Below are 24,724 nucleotides of genomic sequence, written 5' to 3' on the forward strand. Positions count from 1 at the left end.
ATGCTATTTTTAGGCACATATTATGTGTCTCAGATATATAAAAATATATACAAAACATGTCTATGTCCAAACAGATCACCCATTCTAGCCATGCCTCATATCCCTCTAGTCTATTTCACCTCCTGTTTCAAAAGTGCTGGTTTGGGGTATAAAGCTTCTTTTTTTTTTTTTAAATGTATAAAAAATAAAAAAGGAGGGGGCTGAGCTCATGCGGGACCCGGCAGCTACTGTCTAAACTAAATACTGTCCGTGATGAAACGCCATATCATAGATTATTTATGAAACAGTATGGAGCTAAAAGGCTTTCTCTCTTGCCGGTTATTATACCACAAGGTGAGTTCCTTTTTATTTCCTGCTTCTTCACACACATGCTCTCTAGTACAGGTTAGCTCTGAGTGTTAGCGATGCTAATGTAAACACCGACCATATTACGTCCAAAACAGTCGGGCATTGTTTCTGATAGCAATTTTCTGATAGTGCCGTGGGTCCACATTTCCGATATTACGTCATATCGGACGCAAATCTGGATCAGCTCTGTTGTACCCCCGTTTTTAGAGATTTGGGTACGGAGGAAAAGAGAGAGGGTTTTATTTTCTGACGCTGCGTGAGTTCCCTGACACACCGGGACACATATTTATGTATAAAATACATAAAAAAGTACATTTTGCATGATAGGCCCCCTTAAATTCTTCTGTGATAAAACGCCATCCTGTTCTAAACCACATCAAGGATTATTTCTGAAACAGTATGGAGCTCAAATAATTTTTCTCTTGCGGGTTTACCACAAGGTGAGTTCCTTTTTGTATTTCCTGCTTTTTAAACACTTGTGCTCTTCAGTACAGGTTAGTTATGAGTGTTAGCGATGCTTGCTAATGTAAACAAATACCATTACGTCCAAAACACGTCAGGCATTGTTTCTGATTTGTCTCTGTGGGTCCACCATCCGAAATGACGTAATATCGGCAGAAAATCTGTATCCGCTCGTTGTACCCCCATTTTTAAAAGATATGGGTGCGGAGGAAACGAGAAAGGGTTTTATTTTTTGACGCTGCGTGAGTTCCCGGGGACACCGGGGACACATATTTATAAAAGACATAGACCTATCATTTTGCATGATAGGTCCCCTTTAATATTTTGACTTAATATCTGTACACCAAAATCAATCAGTCCAGTTGTCTTGGTCATTTACAATGTAGAAGTAGTGTTGTTTTATTATCATTCGTGCTTGCACTTTGAACTCACTAACACCTGTTAGTTAGTTAGTTAGTTAGTTAGTTAGTTAGTTAGTTAGTTAGTTAGTTAGTTAGTTAGTTAGTTAGTTGGTTAGTTGGTTAGTTAGTTAGTTAGTTAGTTAGTTAGTTAGTTAGTTAGTTGGTTAGTTAGTTAGTTAGTTGGTTAGTTAGTTAGTTAGTTAGTTAGTTAGTTAGTTAGTTAGTTAGTTAGTTAGTTAGTTAGTTAGTTAGTTAGTTAGTTAGTTAGTTAGTTAGTTAGTTAGTTAGTTGGACAGGGTCTGTTAGATGCATGCCAAGAGGTCAGATTCCTGCCTCATGGTTTGAAAAGGTCACTCACCCTTTCGTCCAGCCAAAGAAAGTATCACTGTCAAAATACAGAGAAAGAGCATAATGGAAAAGAGAAATAGATGTCATCATTTTAAATCAAATTGACCAGGAAACGTATTTCTACCCTGCCACTGAGAAAGGTAGTCCTCATGAATGTGTTATGAATACGGAGCCTTTAAAATAAAATGTTTCAAAGTTGTATATAACGGCATCACCGTGCCAAATCATGAAAAGCTTTGTTTTCTATTGATGGATGATGACAGAGGCAAGCTTGGCACAAGGCCATCCTAGAAGTGAGTCAAATCCTCCCATAAGGCAAGAGAAAATAAGTGAAATCCAATTACAAGCATTCATCTGTGGGAGCCACTTTAGGCCCATGGTTGTATTTGATAACATGTATACTTTATCACATTAATACACATAGATACTGTTAGCTCAACAGTCCTCTCTTAGTGTTGTGACACTAGCATCATTACAAAAAAACAAAACAAAACACTGACCAAGTATGTTGAGGCTAATGTTTTTTCCACAAAGAGGAGAATCGATTAGCTTTAAGTTGGCCACATTGCCACAGTTTGGTCTGATCCTGTCCTGTCTGATGGGAGCAATTATGGACCATCATACTTATCGCACAACACCATATTCACTGCAATAGCAAATGGAAGAGACAACCCTTACTGAGGGAAGACATTCAGTCCCTTCATTCCTTTCTCTTCTAACTTGTTTTCCTTTATCCTCTGTCTGTTCCCTCGTTTCATTTGAATCACTTTGATCCAATTACTTAGCATTGATGCAGTCCTGATTACAGTTTTAAGTAAAAGGATTAGATATCACAGAACATTTGATAAAAACAGTGTTGCATAAAGGTTCCATCTATTGATGACTGGGGTACAGGAAATCAGTTGAATGTTTTCCTTTGGTCCAGTCCACTGCATATTTTCTTAACACAATAAAGAGGAAATTTGAGTACTATAGTTTACTGCAGCTTCCAACAGTCAATCACAAATGGCCTTATAGACCACATGTGAAAGGAAAGCAAACCAGACAATAAACCCAGTCAGCAATTGAATACAGTGCAACAAAATACTTTACTGAAGTGAAATAGTTCTAACACTGCTGTATGAAAAACATCTTTGAAGGAGCATGATATTTTATACTGGAATGCGTAGCTCGGGGTCCATAGATCAGGTGGATGATAACCCGTATGTGTAACATTTACAAGATAAAATATTTATTTGACCTTTTTAAGCCAGCTGCATAAAGGAAGAGTATGTCCTCTGAGATATGGATACTTACAGTGTTGTCATTGTATTGTGTCTACTAATTAAACCACTTTAAATATTGTAAATATCCGTGAGTCTCCATTTCACAATGCAAGTGATTTTAGATAGCCACATAATTAGACCAAAACACACATGACATGTTAAACACTATAGTAGAGAATAACAAGACGCTCAAAGCTAATCATAATGTAAGAGAGAAATAAAAAGAGGCCGTCAGGCAGCCTTAATTGCTATACTGTTGTATCTATAACAGATGTAATTGGCAATTAATAGTTAATCACATTATTGAAAGTTGACCTAAAACTCTCCACATCTCATTTTGATTTATCTCCTATCTATTACACATGAATCAAAAAAGGTTGATACTTGAGACACCACCTTTCCTCTTGGAATTCTGCATAATTTAATCAAGAAGGCAATTAAATTCATTAATATCTTTGTTTTTCCTCATATTTTATTCATGTGTTCCCTTGATTGTTGTATACTGAAATACATAGGATTAACAGAAGCAATCCCAGTTGCATTAACAGTGTGGGTCCAATATTAACATTACCAGCCTTACTAGAGGCACAAGCCATAAAAGCTGGCACAAATATTCTCCAACTTAAAGCCTTTTGCACAAATATGGATAAAAGGAAAGTAGGACGGGCAACCAGATGATATGCTGAGGGGTTATTTGTTTTTCTTGATGGGATTAATATCACTCTTATCTGTACAAAATGTACAGCTAGCCGATGGTCAAATTAGATTATAAAATTCAAGAAGGAAGCAGCTCGCCGGGCTGTATCCAAATGTTCATCTACCAGGACCATAAATCAGTATATTAAAGAGGCACACTATGGTGTTATATGGTTCATGTGCTGGACTTTGTATTGCCCGGGATCTGGTTTCCCTTTACCCTAATGAAGTATGCAGAACGTTACAGTATCTTGCCAAGACATATTCTGTGCATAACAGGACCAAATGTTGTTGTTTCAAACCTGACCTGACCTGTTGCCTAGTGGTAAACACAAGATAAGCCGTTTGATGCAGAGCACAGCAAATATTGCTATGTGTGACCCCACCCAGAGTCAGATAAGAAGAATAATGCTGCTATCTTATAGCTACACATTTCTATTTCCTTGTGAAAAAGCTATTCTTCCAGTCCACTAGTGACTCCTGATTTGGTGGATGAGGAGTGATATTGCATATGCCCATAGGGTTGATTGGGCTAATCATAATTTACTGGCAAGTAAACATGTAACTTGTGGATATTTGGTGCAAAGATATGTGTAAATGATATTGCTCAGCCTGGTAAGATGCTTCATATAGTTATGTATAATCATTCCAGTATAGAGTAAGAGGTTCCCCTGTTAAAAACAAATATGGGTTTTACAAATGTAGAATCTGAGTGAATACAACCACACTAATTAAATTCATATTAGACATGTGCTAATAGTTGTTGCCTGTAAGAAGCCATATCTAAAATGTCAGAATGTGTACCTATGTGCTGTAGAGTAAATGCCAGACATATAATTATACCACCAAGTGGAATGATTCTTGGAAAGAGCGCCTCTACCCTTCCTTGTTACTGTCTACCTTGCTAGATCTCATTTGTACAGCCTACTAGAAATGTGTCATACAGAGCACCCACTACCAAGACCTTAACAAGCAACCCACACATCTCTGTCTCTGCAATGAAAACGCACACCCACCCTGTCCTTTTCTCTCTTTTTGATGATATTCCATCATGATGCTCACACATGGTGAGGTATAATCAGGGACAAGGTCATAGTCATTAACCAGATGGCACGCAACTGAAGGCTAGTTGTCGTAAAGGCAATATGGGAGACCCTTGACACTCATTCTAAGGAGAATGCATTATTCATGTGAAGCCCCACAATATCAAACCATCCATAGATAGCAGCCTTCAAGGAAACAACCTTAAAGATAACACATCTAGTGACAGATGGAAAAGCACAATGGTCAGTTAGATTCACCAGGAAAAGGCATTGCATCTTCTTCTTGTAAGGTTGAAGAGGGCTGAGGTAGTGATTACGTGATGCAATGTTTGTAATGCTGAAAGTTAATAGTTGAATACTTCATTTCCCAGGATGATAAAGCCATGGAACAGTGATATTCAATAGCGAAGAAAGTTTATTCAAAGTAAAATGACCTGCTAAACCAGCTAAGTTTTCAATGTATTTAATAAATTCATCGTTTTAGTATCCACATTCATGTTATAAGAAAACAAGTGTTTCCTGTTCTAATGAGTATACATTAAAGCTTCAATTACTACACTCAGAGCTAGATAGGTAAACCATAGCAAATCATTTATCTGAATACAGTTTCTTTCATGTGGCTCATAGCAATCCTATCAAATGTTAGAAGGATTTGAAAGTATTTATTAGTTAGTTAATGATATGGTAAATCAGTTCATGCATAGATACAGTAGATTGTAAAGATGAAGCATGTGATGACATTGTCTCGCACGTGAATTTAATATCCATTAATTACAAGGCATAATTGGATTCAACAGCTTCAGTTTATTTCCAGTACTTTATATCAAGTACTGGTGTTATAAAAACATGGCACATTGTTGTTGTTGGCACATCCTGTCCCTTCCTACCTCTGCTCCTAGCACTAGGAGGGGTTAAATGCAGAGGTCCAATTTCACTGTGTGTGCTGTGTGCATGTACATGTGTGTGACAAAAATAAAGAGGGTTTCATCTTCCGTTTCTATCTATCTTCTATCTTAACTTATACATGTAAAATAAACATATTCTTATTTCTACTTACCATCCAGCCATACCATCACAGCAGCAATAAACAAAACATGGAATATAGATTCTGACAGGAATTGGTTAACATTCATCTCATTATTTTTGTCACAGGGCCTCGCTGACAGTGTTCCCCCTCATATCATCATCTCCTGGTATGTGAAATGCTCAGTTTGTCACAGAAACAAGCTGACCTAGGTATAACCAGGCAAGCGACGTCATTAGACATTCACAATTCCAAAACCTATATAACTTGGCAAGAACTAAAAAGGCTCCCTTCATCTAAAATAAGAGCTCCCTGTCATTTCACTCATCACTCAGGCCATCTGCCTGGAGACATAAGGTTACAATGGTCAGGAAAAGTGGCTACAAAAAGTAGTTAGTTTCCTCTGCTGTGAGCACCCTAAAGATAGACATATTAAAATAACTACTTTTATCCCCCTGTCACACATAGTCCACTGTTCAGCACTGTCGCTGTTGAAAACGTGATTTTATGTATCTACCCCTTATTGTAGGTTATGTATTATTGTGTCCGTGTTACACTTCTTTACTAGAATGCAGTAAAAAGAACTACTTTCAATTTAATTAAATGTAATGGACCACAACGTTGTCTTATCTTATCTTACAATGTGTCTACCACACTTTCAAAGCAAAGAGCATATTTGTTTATATAAGGCTATTAATACAAGGATTTTGATGAAAGGCCAATGAAAATGGCAAATGATTTGCAGTATTTTAAAGTCTCTTCCTTCTGGTTGTTTTGAAAATACAATTGTTCTAAGTATTGTGCTCTTTTGAGTTAAAAGCAACCATCAAACAGCATACATTACAATGTATGGCCTGAAGGATATAGTCTACGCATGTAATAATCTATAATAAGTGTAGTGTTGAAGAGAAAAGAGTACTATCAGGGGTATCTACTTCAGAAATGTCCTTCTCATTCAGACGCACCACTGGAGGCAGAAAGAGAATATAAAACCTACATCAAATTATTTGCAAAAAAGAGCCACATGCTGTACCAAATCATTTGTTGGTTCATTTTACTCTTTATAAGGAAACTGTAGCTAATGTGGACTGTGATAAGGTATTTCCATGCTGAGTCGACAGGCATCATAATCTGCTCACACACTCTTTCTTGTCCATTCAAGAAATCCACTTGGCTGTATTTTTATGGATTGCACTTATGATCATTTTAATCTTCAACAGTTATAGAGTTGACATGTTACAAAATAAATAACAGCTTTTACAACATAAATCAAACTCTTGTCAGATTTACATTTTCATATTTTATTGTCTTACAGATGTTCTAGTTCTTCACCATGTCGGTCTACAGTGTTTTAATTTCATAAAAACTGATCTGGCAGAGATCAACAATGTTTCTTTTTTAATGGAATAATATTTATTGATAACATTTAACATATTTTCCTTACAGATACTTTGTCTAGAAATAAACCATCACTGCACATCAACCGACAGAACATCACATCGTATTCCCAAAAATAGAAACAGAAACAAACAAACGAGGAGAAGATATCCCACCAAACCATGACCTCATGCACCAATTCACCACCCAATTAATAAAACTATATGGCAGTTCAACTGGTTGTAAGTACATTGTGCAAGACTCACCTCATTAAAACAAGTAACACGACCATGTAAAAAACAGTAACTACTGTATAAACCCAGAAATAGCACAGACCTAAAATGTCTGTACATGCCTGTTTTTTCTCTTATGGAACATTATAGATAATTAAAAAAACATCCATCTGTGCGGTCATTCAACATGCAACTGGTCCAACTGAGCAGAGCTCAAGACAGTTTGTGTCTCTCTTTTCCACAGTAGCTTATTAAATATCTGCATTCTTCTTTTAGGACTATATGTGTGCAGCACTCTGCGGCACTCCTGTCCCAACGTATACAGACGAGGCTTCGGGTTAATTGGTGCTCTTGTGTGAAGTGTTGCTTCAGTGTTGCTCAAGGCTACGGAGAGGGAGGTGTCTTAAGAGAATTACAGGATCCTCCCTGGCTACCTGTGGTCCCCTGGTACTGCGAAGAAGAATCAAGCACAAACAATGTTAGAGTGTTGCGATGCATGGGTAGAAAACACAATCTCATAAAGCAGATGCACAGTCATATCAGCCAGAGCCAATTTCTTCATCATGGAATCTCCAAACAAATGTACTAACCACCTACTATGTTAGGAATTGGGCAGTAAAACAAACAAAGTCTCCTATTTATTTTCATATTTATGTATTCCCTTATTTTTTTTAAGGATTTGAAAGCTATCGGCATGTAAGACTGCAGTGCTTTACAGTTTCGGGAGTGAAGTGAGGATGAGGAGCTTTTGAAGATTTATCAGCTTTGACTTTTAACTTGGATAATAATAAGTGGGCTTTCCAAAGGCCCTAATAAAGATTTCAAAATACATACTCTAATAGCCCAAAAAGAAACATTACAAGCTCAATTTCCTGTTTTCTCTGACTCTCTTTGTAATTTGCACGACGCAGAGCCTTTGATGTGCAAACAATAAAGCCAGTTCTCCAGATTGAGTGCACAGTTCCAGGAAACCATCCTAGATACTATACTATATCTACTCTTTCATAACATCAGTTTTATTGTCACTCCAGGCTCTCTGATTCATCTATTTTTCTTTGCAAATTTCATTATTTGGGTATTGCATTACATTACTTGCCTCATATCAAAACATGAACTGCCGAACAGCAGGCTTAGTGGATGGTGTTGGGAAACCCTATATGCCTGTGGCTGAATCACATCAGACATGTATCTGTTTTATCTAAATAAATAAAATAAAATAAGATAAATGTTAAGAAGTAAAGAACAGGTGAACTCTCAAAGACTAGGGATATGTCCAGAGAAACAGTACATTACAAGTTTATTTGTTGGCTTAAAAATGTTCTTTTTGAAACGAAATACCCAGTTTAACACTATGTTCTGTGGCTGCATGTGGTAACTTATATAATATAATTTTGAGATCAGATACAAAAATACACCAGTCAACACACTCACTTTTGGACCCTGCCCATTTCTATTCACTGATGATTATTAAATGATGTATATCATTTTTCTGGGTTTTCAGCCTACTTTATCAACAGCTGGATAATACAATGGCTTCATAAAAGGCGTATTTTCTTTCCTTTTTTAATTTATTTCGATGTTCAGTAGCTTGCAGCCATATTCCTATTACCGCTGACCAAACATTTTTTCACAGCCTCATTCTAACAACACACTTCTTTATCAGTGAATACTAATGAGTCCATTGCGCCTAATGACTGGGCAGTGAAAAGCCTAATCACATATTCATTTACACTTTCTGCAGTTTTTCATATCAGCCTTGATGTAAAATATGTTGTGTTGCTCATACTTATTTATTTTTATATTAGACTTTGTTTTATAAATGTCAGTTGTACTTATTTGCCTAAATTTAGTATTTTCTTTTTCCTTCACTTCCATGAAATGTTCCAAACGTGCTGGCAACACATGTGATTTTCAAATATTCATTTTAGCTTCTTCTGCTGAATTCCACTACTACTACTACTACTACTACTACTACTACTACTACTACTACTACTACTACTACTACTACTACTACTACTACTACTACTACTACTACTACTACTACTACTAAAAAAACCTGAAATAATTGTATTTGACTTGACCACACTTAGACACAGGTCAGAGGGTCTGTTGGTAATATATTATAACCTCCTACCAAATATCTAAATATATTATTTGGTAACAACATGTTCCTGCCTGAGGTCTAATATCTACATACGTAAGAGCATTTTTGACAGTCTAAGTAGCACATTATAATCAGCAAGAGCAAAAATGAGTCCCTGTGTATGCATGAAAACACAGCCTTGACTGTAAGGTTTCCTCACCTCCACAATGGGGTGCCAGTGGGCGACTGGTTTTCGGGGACATGTGAGCATTTCGCTCCAGTGGGCTCGACCGAGGTTGTCTGCATCGTTGCCAACTCGACAAATCCCAATGACCTCATTATGGCCAACACTGTAGGTGCAGGAGGGAAAGACAGGAAAAACATGTGATCACGAGTTACCATGTGTTTAAAAAAAACAAACGACATATATGACTTGTAAAAAGCCTCATAATGAGTACTTACCGGTCATAGTCCATGACTGCAATCGAAAGGCTGATCTGCTCTATATTTTCTGGAGGGACATCGAAGACAATGGCCTCATTATAGACTGGATTCAAAGTGTTCCTCTTTGTCGAAGTCTTCCTCTTCTTCAGTCTGCGACCTTCACACATTAGGGAAACCTTCACGTATGGATCTAGAAAGTGAGAGAAACAGATAGGGAAGACATTTGTTTTTTTGCAGGATAACAGTGAGAATCAGTGAGAATCAGTAGAAATTATCATAGTTGAATTACCAGATGCACCAGTGATATCCATGGCTTTCAGATTGCGAGCCTTTATCATGGTAATGGTCAATCTCCCCGCCGTGGGCAAGTAACAGAGCGAAAACATCAGATCCCCGAGGTCCACATTATCCTGAAAGACAACACACAACACATTTACTCTACCATGAGCTTCATCTTTGATACGGATTCTATTGGTTTTATCAATAGAAAAGCAATTAGACAGTCGCTCTTTAAATGATATTATTGTTGTTTTTTTCGAATTCATTGCTCTTCGCTATTAGCCGAAGGTGAAGAATAATGGCATAGTCATCTGATGTTTGGGGACAGATTGGATCTCTCTATGCTCTCCTCTGTCACATTGTTCAAATAATAGCCACCCACTTTTCACCCGACATGGAGACTTCTGCTGAGCTGCAGAAAGGCAGAAGCTCACTTATCACTTGCTCTTAAAATAACTCTACCAAAGAAGTGAGAACCAGGAAAGCACACAAACGTGTCTGCTGAAGACAACTCCTACGGTTGAATCTCATGCGGATCTACAGATTTTAGGGGAATATTGGGTTGGTATTATATATCAGATGTCCTCTGATAATTAATTTCAGTGTAATCATTCTAGAAATGGAAGGTTATTGACTTGATGATCACATCTATATTCTGAAATATATTGGAGATTAAAGCCCAAAATTGTTACAAGAGATAGGTTTGATAGATATTAATGGCTTATGGCATTTCATTTTTGTTAGTGAAGTGTCTCACACACTTTGACATTATTGGGGTTATTGATCTTGGGTGATTGAACTTCATTATGCAAAAAACAATCATGAAAATAGTGATTTGTCAAAATTGGTGTACTACTTTTGAAAAACACATTTCTTTTTTTTTTTAAACAAATAATACCCTTTGCACAGTATAAGATACTCTGCAATAGTGCAAGAGCTTGAAGTTTGATTAAATTGTCATTACGTTATGAAAGTAGGTCAGGAAAAAAAAAGTCAATGTCCTCTTATTTTCTCTTAAACTCTTTTCTCAGTTTTTTTTAGAATAGAAATCAGTCCTTTCAACCATACTGTATATCAGCATAGCTACGCATACATGTCTCTCCTGTGATATGGCCCCTGTTTTATCTGTATTATCTTACTGTGTGTGTGAGTGAATATACACTATGAGGGTTAGAAGGAGGAAAGTGGGGGAGAACGAGAGATACAGTAGGGGAGAATGTTCAATTGTTTAAAAGCTCCATCCTGAGACCTCAATAGCATGCATTTTAATTTGCATGATGTGTTAACTGCCTTCACAAAATACATTGCACATCCCAGAAGGATGCTGTGGGCTTTACACGCTTCATGGTGTCATACCACATTCAAAGCCAAATGATAATTAAAACTAAAGAAACCAGAAATAAGCCACATTAAATAGAAATACATTGTTAAGCTTTTGTTTATTTTGCCATCGTCCTTTTCTAAAGCAAAACACGTTTTCCATCAAGCTGTTTCCATTCCATGGCTAAACAAGCTAAGTCTGGCAATGAAAAGAACCATATGGTCAATCTCAATATATGGGCAATACTGATATAATAATTATATCATTCCTATCAATAAAGTAAATTCATCTCTCTCTGATTGTGACAAATTGTCCCTGCAATGAATGTGAAATGTCCTGCTTCTGTACTGCTGTCCAAAGACGATTAGAAAGCCTGGTTATGAGGATATGTGTGCGTGTGTGTGTGTGTATATGTGTGTGCGTGTGCGTGTGTGTGTGTGCGTGTGTGTGTGTGCACGCATGTGTGTGTGTGCGTGCGCGCATGTGTGTGTGCGCGCGTGTGCAGGTTTGTGTGTGTGCGTGCGGGTTTGTGTGTGTGCGCGTGCGCATGTGTATGTGTGCATGAGCCGAGTAGTGCGGAACTGATAAAAACCCTGAACAGTGTGAAAATGAAGCGCTCCAGATAATACTGTGAATCTCTGGTCCCCGTCACCACTTGTCACATACCATTATATTCCAACCGTGTAACATTGATTAAAAATCAATAATAAAGGGCAGAAGGGCCAGCACGGCACTATAACATGCCCAGAGGTCGAGACTGTACACAACAAATATCAATATCTTTGTCAATATAAATACTCCCCTCAGGTTTATATCAAACACACTGACAGAACAAATAACTCCATGCCATTTTTTCAGCCTAGGTGTCCATTTCTCTGTGTGAGCCATTCCCCTTGTTCCTGACAGGGCATGGTTCAAGATTCTGACTTCCCCGCAGACATGAGAGAGCGGGCATCACCCTCCTTACGTAAGGGGACTGTTGTTTCTCTATTTTGCTTGGGGTTAAATAGATTGGAGAGGGCTCTTTACCTTTTGCAACTACGGTCCTGAGGCTGATGAAATATTCAAACACTTCTGCATGACCCTTTATGTGGCTATGAATCCGCCAAGCTGAAGTATGTTAGGGTACTTTCCGCTGTGAACTTATAGGGCTCATTGAGCTGACTCAAACTACAACATATTCAGCTAATTCAATTTACTGTAGCCAGAAAAGAAAATGTTGAACCCTTTTTTAAATGTTTTTTTCCCCAGGATCTTTATGCAGGTCCTTCTAAACTCTTTAGAGTTAGAACCTCTTCCCTTTTCTATGTTTACTGTAATATGACTCCATAATGTGGATCAGCATCATGCCATATATCTTTAATAAGGGAATACAGTTTAAATCTACTATTTATGTTATACAACTTATTTTTGTCACTTTTACGAACTCAAAACCCAGTTAGAGTTGTTTGATTCATGAAAGTGGGACACAGCTGCTGACTTTGTGGATGCCATATGTTTTGATAAAGCCGTATGTGGCTTACATTGTTTAAAGGGCGGCCAACATGGCCTACAATTACATATGAGTGCTGTCAGTGTGGTCAAGTGAAGACTGTATGATTATAATAAACTGTATACCAATGCCTTCATTTTGAAACAAAAGATTGCCATACAGTCTTTAAAGTATTGCTGCAGGTTTGCTTGTCTTTCTTAATGGCCCAAAATAAGGTGTGTGTCAAGTATATTTCCAGGGATGAGTTATCTGGTGTACTCATGGTTAGCAGCAGTAAAGCCTGCAGTAAAGCCTTAGTTTATGGTAACATGCTCTATCAGGTGAGCCACTGAGGCACCCTGACATTATTTCTGCTCTTGTAAGCAAATATGTAATCATCTGGCAGGTTCCTACTCAACATTTTTTATTATTTATCTATAAAAATGAGATTGAACATTTAAAAAAATATTCTCTTCTACACTTCAGAGATTACGTGAGAGAACAAAGAAGAGAAACCTGTTGACAAGTTTCAGTGTTTTAACACATTTCTTTTCCAAGCTAAACTCCACACATCCCTTTACTATGGAGGCTATATTTAGCCATGATTGACAGGAGGACCAGTAAGGCACACACATTTAGGTACTGCAGTATAAAGCTTATTAAACTGAAATGGCTGCAGTGCAGACCGTTCATTTGCATACACAGCGAGAGACAGAGCAGCAGGAAACAAACTTTGATAGCTGCAGAAGTACAGGATGCTTTGCTTATGAGATAAACAAGAGACAGATACACACAGCTTGTCAGTCATATACTCCATGCTGCTTTATATACTGTACAACTGACTCAGTGTTTGCTGAATTGGCAAGTAGCTTACATTACATTTAAGCAATATTAATAATAATAATGATAAAAAGTGATGACTTACATGCAGTATATCATATGGGTTGTCTTTTCTAGGCCTAGAATAGTGGTTCAATAGTTTATATTAGCCTTATACCCACAAAATATCTTTCGAAACGCTTTAACATTTCTAAAAATAGATCCAACAGTGCAGAGAGCCAGATCGGTCAGACAGGTTGTAAAGAAATCCAAATGTTAGTCAAATAAAGAAAGAGAAAACCAAGGGGATTTATGATACAAACATTAAATGATGAATATTGATCCAAATATTCATTACATTTAACAAACTAAACTACTGTGTGTGTTCCCCTGGTGGGTCTGCTTTAAGCGTAGCCACCATGTTTCAACTGCGCGATCTGAGCAATTACTTTGGAAAGTAATCTTATCCAAACAGATTTCACCAAGGGACAGAGCAAAGCAAATGTAACCCACCACAACACCTGTGCCTCATTGATCATGCTGCACTGACCTTAGGATGAAATGAATTGTCTGCATGAATCAATGGCTTCAGTCTTATAAATGCCACTTAAGCATGCCATGAAGAAAGGGATCAATTGCAATCTGGATAAGCTCCCACACTGAGATGCCTGTCAATAAAGCAATCACTAGAAGTATATATACCCATAAATATCAACATATATTGTCAATTACTTGATAGATTTGTCAGAGAAATTCCAGCTGTACAAGGCATCAAAAACAGGAAACTGTCAAAATCATAAAGTTAAAATCTTGTTTAAAATCTCACACACACTCAATATTGAAACAATAGGATATATTTTTTGTACAATCTGCTTCCCTAACACACACACACACACACACACACACACACACACACACACACACACACACACACACACACACACACACACACACACACACACACACACACACACACACACACACACACACACACACACACACACACACACTGTATCAACTGGCTGTCATTTGTACAGTAAAAATAGCAGGTACAATATGATTCTAAAAAACCTCAAATACCTGTTACTGTAAAGTTTCATTATTTTTGAATCACTGCTTCCCACAATTTGATGTACATTTTGTAGATGAATCAAATGTATAAAAGTGATGATATATCAACACAGATGCTTGAGATGTATTGTTTGGAGTGGCTGGTCTTAAAATACTGCATTTGGAACTTTTTGTTGGTATTGAACAGATTGAGCAGGCACTGTAACAAGACTCTCACCAGCAGGGTGAACAAATAAGTGCTGTTGTCTACCAACTCCTTATTCTCTGATTTATTCAGTTCAGTGCGTTTAAATAGGCATTCAACTTTATTTGATATGACTTTTATTTGATATACTGTCAGTCTGAGATGCATTGTGCTCGTGAAAATGTGAGCTCAATATGTAGCTCTTTATAAAAATTGCAACAAATCTGTCAGACTTCTTAAAACATCTCTTACATTTTGCGTAATAATAATAAGTGAAATATAACATGGCATATCTACGGTGGCCCTGAAGTGCAAGACACCACAGGATTTCAGAAAATATTACAGCATTTCAGAAAACGCCGCAGCATTTCACAAAACGCCACAGCATTTCACAAAACACCACAGCATTTCAGAAAACGCAACAGGATTTCAGAAAACAACACAGCATTTCAGATTGGACGGAAAGGGTATTCCTTTAGGGAGAACACTTCTTGTTTGTGATTGGACAACATTGATTTTAATTTCTAACACCAGCCAGAGAAGCACTGCTGTGATTGGTTGTTTTTGCTGCCAGTCAAGAAATGACGCTTCGTTATTGGTCAACGCCCGACAGCGCAATATATCACAACACATCAAGCGTTAGCACACACTCAGAGCTCACAGCTCCTCATATCTGTTCAGAAACTGGACAAAAGTTAAACATGTACAAACTACAGACTGTCTATGTCATGGCGAATACAGTCACTGCTTTATTTATGTCTGTATGACGTTGTTGTGAGTGTGGACGGAGCAGCTACAGGTTAGTTTAGCCTGATGGATCCGATTCCATTCAGAAAACACGCATTTTAAAAGCTTTTCGCCTACCGTCTTGTCTGCAGACTTGTCAAAGCGTTAATTCATGGTTGTTACTAACCGTTATCAGTATGTAGTTACTTCGGCACCACTTTGAAACGTGTATTACAATTAAATCACGGTCAAATATGTTCATTTTGTTGTAGTTGGTATCTCCCATAGGATGTACATGGAGATAGGCCCCGCCCCCTCTCCAGCGCGTCTTGTTTGATTGACAGGAGCAAACACAGCTGACAGCCGCGGTGAAACTCAAGCGATTAGAGCGATGCGAATATTAGTCCACCATAGTATTTCTATTTAGATGGAGATAAGCCCCTTAAAAACCATGAATTAATAAAGCATTAATTATGTGTTTACTCCTGTCATTCAAACAAGACGCTGGAGAGGGGGCGGGCCGTATCTCCATGTAAATCCTATTGGAATCGGATCGATCAGGCTAAACTAACCTGTAGCTGCTCCATCCACACTCACAACGTCATACAGACATAAATAAAGCAGCGACTGTATTCGCCATGACATAGACAGTCTGTGTTTTGTATATGTTTAACTTTTGTACAGCTTCTGAACAGATATGAGGAGCTGTGAGCTCTGAGTGTGTGCTAACAGCTAACGGCTGATGTGTTGGGCCAATCACGAAGCGTCATTTCTTGACTGGCAGCAAAAACAACCAATCACAGCAGTGCTGCTCTGGCTGGCTCTGTCCAATCACAAACAAGAAGTGTTCTCCCTAAGGAATACCCTTTCCGTCCAATGTGAAATGCTGTGGCGTTTTCTGAAATGCTGTTGTGTTTTGTGAAATGCTGTTGTGTTTTCTGAAATGCTGTGGCGTTTTGGGAAATGCTGTTGTGTTTTCTGAAATGCTGTGGCGTTTTGGGAAATGCAGTGGCGTTTTGTGAAATGTAACGGCGTTTTGTGAAATGCTGTTGTGTTTTCTGAAATGCTGTGGTGTCTTGCACTTCAGGGCCACCGTACATATCTAATTGAGCATGACATCATTTTGATTGTAAGTGCTGACTCACCGTTGAGACGTACTGGATCTCCCGACAGAGTTTCGTCTCCCTGGGAAAATCTTCCAGATCCAGGAAGTTGTCCACGACCACTTGGCCAATAATGTCATGGCGTGAAAAACGGTCGAAGTCATAGACACTGAAGTGCAGCTTACGTTCAGGAAGCTCAGAGTATTCCACGGGGAACAGGAAGACCTCATCAAACACGGGGTTGAGGGTCTTGCGGTGAACCTTGGTCTGGTGCTTGGTTTGACGGTCGGGGAGCAGGTAGATCTTAACGTAAGGGTCAGAGGTTCCGGAGAAGTCCTTGGCTGGGAGGTCCTCTGCTTTGTGGATCTTAACTATTAACTGTTCCAGGTCGCAGTCAAATTTGAGGATAAAGCAGAGGCGTCCACAGCCCCCGCCTCTGTGACTGCCTTCATCTCCTTCCAGGGAGCGCTGTTTGTAGAGCTCAGGTTTGAGGCGACCAAGGCCCAGCCCCATTCCAGTGATGGAGTCCTGCCTTTGGAACTGGGCCACATTGAAGTCTGGGTTGGATAGGTTCATATGCCGGCGAATGGTCCCTTGTCTGTGGGCAGATGAAAACAATAAACATCACCATAAAACTCCAATGGACTGAAACAGAAAAGGCATGAAGGCATTTACGTCAGTACTGGATGTTTCTGCACCTCACAATTTCCAATCAGTGCTAATGTTGCATGCAAATACAGGAATTGTGTGCTCTTGATGTAAAATTGGAGAAAGCTGTGTGAAGTGTAACTAGCTTTAATGCTGGAAGCCAGGGTTTACATTCTACCAAAGGCCTAGAATTGACCTCTGCTTTGTAATTGACCAAACCCCGTGTTTAAGTGGCCTTACCTTAACCGCCAATATTGTATTTTTGAAATTGTCCCAATGTTGATTTTTTGTTTGTCTGGCAATGGTGTTGAGAGCCATAAGCAATGATCAGTTCAAACCTAAATGAATATAAGAGCTATACTGACCCAATTTCAGACATGAGGGGACCAGAAGGCGGGGGTTCAGTAATCTGTCTCTGCATACGAGGGTTGGTGTGAACCCCATTTTGCCGGCTTTTATTCTCGGCGTCCAGTGGGATGTCTGGAGATGTGTGACTGATCTTCATAGCTGCCTCTGGTGTGGCAATGACCACAGGTGGTGGGGATACGGGAGTCACCGGAGCCTCCACTGATACCACTGACGCCACTGGAGTAGGCTCTCTGGCGATGGGGCAGATAGACGACTCACGGCGGTTGTGTGGAGGGGGGTCCACAGCAGAGTAAACTGGATGCCTTGGAGCGAGCTGGGAGGGTATTGGGCTCATGGTGGGGTTGATGTGCCCATGGGCCTCCTTGGTGGTGGGAGAGAGCACACGCTCCCTCCATGGTATCCAGCAGAGCTTCCAGGAGACAAACAGAGAGACCCCAAAAAGGGCCAAGCCACAGGCAGTCACCACCAGCGACAGCAGACTCACCGATATATCTGAAAAGATTAAAGAGACTGGAAATAAAGATCTGACAATAAATTCAGTGTTGTTACAATCACAACCATGGGTATGTGATATGTTGGCTGGTAAACTATTCACCTGTGGTAGAACATTAGTATTTTTCTTTTTGTAAAACGTGCTTCTTACCACTTAAAACACTTTATTTCTCTCTGTGTTTTTGTAGTGTACCAGCAGACTTTCAGTGTGGTTTTCTCCTCTTCTTTCCTTTCTTGTGACAGCATTCTCCACAAGATTAATTAGGATTAGCTATATTTATTTAATTATCACTGGAGCCTCATATCTAAGCCCCAAGTGGATTGGGCCCAATGTTGTAATTTACTCTGCTGATAACAGAAGAGGGATAGTGTGATGAAACAAAGGCAGGAAAGGCCTGTTCAGACAATCTTATTGTACTTTAATACTGCGGTGGAGCAGTGATTCTATGTTTGCAACAGTTTGGGAAAGGGGAGATTAAAGGTACTGAGGTTAAACCCGTTTTAAATTGAGTTTATAGTAACAACTAAATCAACAATGCATGAAAAAAGGTCAGCTTGTAGGAGTTGAGGTGTGAACCAACAGTACCAAGGGGTTTCTGAATGATCTCTGCTTTTGAAATAATAATAATTTGAACGAAAAATCGTAGAAACTGAAACACAAAAGTGTTGAGGTTAAGTATATGACTCTTTTGCATGAATATCATAAGTAGTCTGAACTTTTTTGTATCAAAGGAACTTATACCATCATGGAAAATAGAGGGAATACTTGAGTAACCTTCAACCCCTGCTGCACAAATGTGGTTTTATGTTTTAAAACCAAATATATACGGTAGGAAAGTATAATAAGCCTCACCACTGAGAGGTGAATTATACCTCCTCCTTTTTACTTTTGTGAAAAATTGCATCAGGATTTTAAAGATTGTTTGTTGCAGTTAATGTTTTATACTTATTAACGTGTGGTTTCATCTCAAGCAATGGACCAGAAAGCAGCCCACAAACATCTGAAGAGTTAAGATCAGCAGGTACTGTCTCATTATGAAAAGGTTGGAGTGCATTTCTGAGATTAGCTTTTCAAATGTATCTCACAATGTGCAATTATCAAAAGCATAGGTTCTCTACAGTATGCTGTGCCCCCTTAATCTATTTGCTCCAATGCATGTTTAACGCTTTTATGAGGTAAAAAATGATAAAGTGCTTATTACTGTAATCACTCAACACAAGATAACATTAGAACTGAATTGAAATTCACATCATGACAAACTGTTATCTTCAATTCTTCATATGAGCAATATGGCATCTTTATTCAACTATATTCAACAGTGCATTTCACTTACATCCACTGAAGGGTCAAAATCAACTGAAAGTTTCTTTGCAATTAAAGATAATCTTAGTGTGGTAAAATAATACCTAGTATCCTATTCAGGGTTCTTTAAAGCGTAATTAACCCACCGGTATGTGCCATGTGAGTACAATTATAAAATACACATGAATTGTTTTTCATTTTCTTAAATCAGATGTATTTCTGACGTTGACTTTAATAGCCTCAAATCAGCATTCCAATTCATAGTCAATACCAACAACTACAGGTTATAGTAGATGTTCATAGTTTTTGAATGTTCTCTTTATCATTTTTTACCAAAGTTTGGGGTGTGCATTGCTAAGTAAGGCATCACTGTTACATTTTGAAGTAGTTTCATGTGATTGTTATAAGTAAAAAAAAGATGTTGTTACTTAATGTAACACTGAATAGTATGTGCAGAATTGAACTGTTGCTGGATGAATAAGTTGAGGAAAAACATTATAGGTGATGGTACATCCTATTCACCTTCCTATCCTAAGCCCATCCAGCAATGGTGAATTCATTGATTGCATTGCACTGAATAACCTCATTTATCACGTTAGTGCTGTAGTGTACGTGTAATTAATTCAAGAAATGTTCAAAAATGTGTTTATACTACACGTCTCTGTGTCTGGTACTGAGATGATGATCTTCCATCCTGCTTAGCCACTGTAATGTTTACTCTAATGTACTGTATTGAACTGTCTCCATGGCTTCTGTTCAGTGTGCTATGTTTAAAATAGCATCAAGTCTGCTGTATCAACCATGTCTATTATTGTCTAAGCCTCGCTCTGTGCGAGCGCAGTGATACAGGCTTGCGTCCAGTTTACGTTCTGACAGTGCAACAGTTGCCTTCAGCAAAAACAAACTAATGTTTTGGTAATGATGATGTTGATGAAGATTTTTTTTTAAGTGTTTAGATTATTACATTTCAATTTAGAGACACTAATAAATGCTTTTCCTGGGTGGCTAGACTAAATTGTTAAGCACAGCTTGTCGCTTTATTAGGCAAAAAACTCAATTTCAAAAGAAACGCATGCTGATATGATGATAACAAACACTATGATAATATCAAACAAAGCAGTGCTCTCATCATGACTACCAGAATAGAGATTTCATATTGACATATACAAACTTGCCATGCATATGTTTTTTAACTAGCTGACTTGATGAAGACCTTGGACAAAGCAATTTGTGAAAAAGTTTCTACAGAAATTGACTTTTTCTCTTTGTTTCCTATCAAAGTTCTTCTCTATTTCAATAGAAAATCATCTGTATTGAGTTTTGAATTATGCAGTTGAGTATTAAGACATTTCTAATAAATCCCATTTTCTTCTTACAGAGCAACAGAGTGAGAAAAACATGTGTTTTAAAAGAGTAACCAAAATCACAGAACATCTTGAATCTGAATCATGTATGGCAAGCTGTGCTAAACATCTGATGTAGAGCTAACACCTAATATTAAAAATAATTCTAAGGAATGCAGTAAAACATAAATTGCACATTAGTTCAAAGTAAACAAGGCAATATGTCACACCACATTTAAAGAAGTATGATTTAAATGACAACCAATCTCAAAGGCCTTTGACAGTACTAGTTTTGCATTACCTTTCTTCAAACTCCAACAGCACAGGCACAGCCTAATACAGGATGGATCTGTGTGTGTGGGTGCTGTCATAAAACCTCCCACGGGATCTCGGGCGAACTGTACTTTCTGTGCTCTGAGATTCTGTGAATACCAGAGTATGTGTGATTTGGTAGGCTAATGTGGAGAAATTGAGGGACTTGCAATCCGAGGACAGTGAGCCCATAGTCAGCTTGGCAGGCCGCCCGCAGTGCTGCCTGGTGGAGAATCTGTAGACATCTGGAAGAATTCAGAAACCGCCTTGGAATAAACGGGGTGGACCAATTTTAGAGCATGGGACTATAAGGTGCAATAGTGTAGGAGGAGAGCAAGTGCTGAAAAAGCAGTATATGAACCTTTACCTCCTGAGTTGCTAAGCCTTCAAAAAACCTCTCTGTGGGTAAAAAGGGTATGTGAAACATAGTATACTGCACATGTGAGTGGTTCTAATTGGTTGTCTTAAAGGCCCTGACAACGGCTGGTTTCTAGCCTCACAGAATGTTAACTATATTGACCTGATTGTATATCTCTAACTAATTAGTTGACTACAATTAAAAGCAGCAATGCTGTGGAACCTGCTCCAGCAGCCATTGCTTAATGTTGTGCACAATTGCTTTCTTGACAAGTCTTAAATACAACGATACCCCCCTTATGTCTGTACGAATAGCCAGCTTATATAAGCTTAGCCTAAAGACTATAGAAGAAGAGGGAAACTGCTAACTTGGCTCTGTTCAATGGTAACAAAGTCAACCTGAGCAGATCTTTAACTCTCTAAATGATACATTACATCTAATTTGTGTAAACCAAAGTTTAAAGTTTAAAAATTGCAAGTTGTGGTTTAACTAAGATTGTGTGCTGGGCTTTCATCATATAGAGGACAGAAATATGCCCAGTGACAATATTACATATTCTTTTGGGTTTAATTATCTTGATCAACAGCCTTTTACTGTCATGAGGCGCCAATGTTTGTCCGGAAATATTGGAGCTTTCAGAAAAATCTAAATCTCCCTGTTGTGTGAACATGAAAACCATTTATAACTCAGAAAATGAAAATTGCGGTAACTCTGATGTGAAATGAACGCCATCTAAATATTGGCAAGTAACAGATACTTTATGGAGTCTTGTCATCACTGTGAGGTTGCCAGGCAACCGGCAGAGATTCCAGGAAGTTTGGCCAAGAAATAATCCTTAAAGCTTAAAGCTTTGCGGCAACTGGTTGCAGCTTCGTTTTTAATGGACGTAAAGATATGAGAGTCATATTGATCTTCTAATCCAACTCCTTATAATACAGTAGCATATTATAACCATATGTAAAGCCTAGACAATAGTTTTGATCACCTTTTGAAAAAAGGAAAGATATATATATTGATCCGAACACTATGTGTATCAAGTACTTGTTGATAGTCACATATCTTTCTGCTAGTACTAGACACATATGAAAAGATGGTCCATTAGGATAACATACAACTTAAACCAGTTTGGGTTTCTCAAGTTTCCAGGTCAACATTACTTTTTATGTCAATAATGTTTGTGAATATGTTTATGATCAACCATTACCAAAGGCATTACACCCTTATCTGAACTCTATGACATAGGGTGTTGGATTTGTGTATCTTTCATCTACTTCCTTTGTCATTTTGTTGAAGTTGTTGCCATCATGCAGCATAAAGCATGTCAGCTGGAACTGAAATTGAACCTTGGCCAAGCCATCCTTTAAAGCGTTCTCTACTGCAGCACCTGTTATTGCTATTCTACCTTTCAAACTGTCAGTGCAATGAAAAAGACAAGAAACAATGGACCTACTGTATGGGGAATAAGGGATGGAGGAGAGGGCTAAGGAATAGAGGGAATCAAGAGGAAATAAGGAGGGGAAGGTTGAAGGATAGGGGTGAGAGAGGCACAGAAACAGGGGAATGTACAAAGGGCTTTCATGTGGGGAAGAATTATTAATGATAATTCAAAATGGATGGGGTAGGTAAGGGGTAGCAGTTATAGCTTTCACGCTCCTTCACATTATCTCATCTATATGTTCCCACACACACACACACACACACACACACACACACACACACACACACACACACACACACACACACTCACACACTCACGCTGACACGATCGCACATGCAGGCATGCCATTCCGATGATGATGATTGTTAGCCTATGTGTTGGTAACGATGAAATGTGACTCGGTGGTCACGTTCATTCTTCATATGAGACTATAATGGATTTGGTTTCCAAAATCGAAGTAATTATCTGATATAAGAGATATATTATGAGTCCATTGCATTCATACAGTTTAGGTTTCACGTTGCCATATGTTCAGTGTAAGACTACAATTGTAATATGTGGTAAACTTCAAAGAAGTATGATATGGCAAGTGCCACTCTACTGGCGAGCGCAGGTTCACGCGCAACTCCGGGGAGGAGGATAGCCTATCGTCTATGCAGTGATCATTCTGTGACTACAAGAAAGCCTCTTACTGCCGGCATTCTACACATGTGTCAAATATGAAATATGTCTCATATCTCATCTCCAAACACTGAGTATTGGTTGTGAAAGTCCTCTTACCAATAGCTTTGTGCACAGTGTATAATGAAGGAAGTCACGTTTGTTCAATTCACTTCAATTGAATGTAACCGTTGAATGAAACGTGCAAATGCTGCCTCACCTGAATCCGAATAGCGTGGCCTGGCGAGGTCTCGGAAATAGTAGATAAAATCCAAGCAGTAATCGTTCTGCACTTCCCCCTTCGAGCAAAGATCGGACAGGAGTTCAAGTGCCTTTTGACAAATCTCGTCATCTCTGTCTCCAGGCATTTCCCACCAGCATCCTTATAAATGGAGGGTCTCTTGAGCACCACCACCACTCTACTCCCGCCTGACTATTCCACGCTCGTCAGCACAGCTTCTGGAGTCAACCACGCATCCAACGGCACGCCTACCTGCACGATGGAGTCCACGAAGACGCTCTGTATTAGAGAGAATCAAAAAAACACTCGTTCAAGTGCTCCAAAAAGCAGAAAGCGTTTCCTACATGAGGAGCAAAAATAGTTTTGGTGTGAATCAAACGGTCCCCTCTTCACACAGTACTGCTCTGGTTAAAAGCCACCGGTTGAATCCACGCATTGCCACTACGGCGGCGCGCGCTGCCCAAAGTGCTGAAATGTGCGCGCGCGTCACAGAGCCGGACTCTCTTTCAGTGAACCTTTGCAGCACGCGGTCCGTTGTCTTCTAATGACTTTACGCCTTCAAAAAGTTGTTTTATTATAGGGAGAAATATCTGGATTTGAGAGAGCCATTACCTGTAGCAAAGCCCATCACTTCTCCGCTGGATGACGGACCTGGTGTGGTTGTACGTGCCTGCACGTGGCCAATCAGGAGATGACATGATTTTTTTTGATTTTTCGCTCGTTTAATAATTTTAAAAACTTTGCGGAATAAGAGAGATATCACTCAAAAGCCGCACATATAACATTGCTTATGCAAGTTAATGGACTTAAAGTAACCACATTATTAAAACCAGGGAATGGCTGTCAAATACGTTTGTCAGTA

The 24,724-nt window shown here is 38.8% G+C and overlaps 1 protein-coding gene across 1 annotated transcript; it reads right to left on the reverse strand.

Annotated features, from left to right (window-relative positions):
* Window positions 1-6,762: 6,762 nt before the first annotated feature.
* LOC117545867 (synaptotagmin-9-like) lies at window positions 6,763-24,491 on the reverse strand. The gene is made up of 7 exons (XM_034215831.1): window positions 23,842-24,491; window positions 17,712-18,207; window positions 16,741-17,296; window positions 10,014-10,134; window positions 9,743-9,914; window positions 9,501-9,630; window positions 6,763-7,647 (listed from the first exon to the last, which is right to left on the reverse strand). Exons 1-7 carry the CDS (start codon window positions 23,987-23,989, stop codon window positions 7,582-7,584), a joined length of 1,689 nt encoding a protein of 562 aa, XP_034071722.1. The 5' UTR covers window positions 23,990-24,491; the 3' UTR covers window positions 6,763-7,581.
* Between the last annotated feature and the right edge of the window lie 233 nt (window positions 24,492-24,724).

This window comes from Gymnodraco acuticeps, unplaced genomic scaffold (assembly GCF_902827175.1).
Source record: "Gymnodraco acuticeps unplaced genomic scaffold, fGymAcu1.1, whole genome shotgun sequence".
Lineage (NCBI taxonomy): Eukaryota > Metazoa > Chordata > Actinopteri > Perciformes > Bathydraconidae > Gymnodraco > Gymnodraco acuticeps.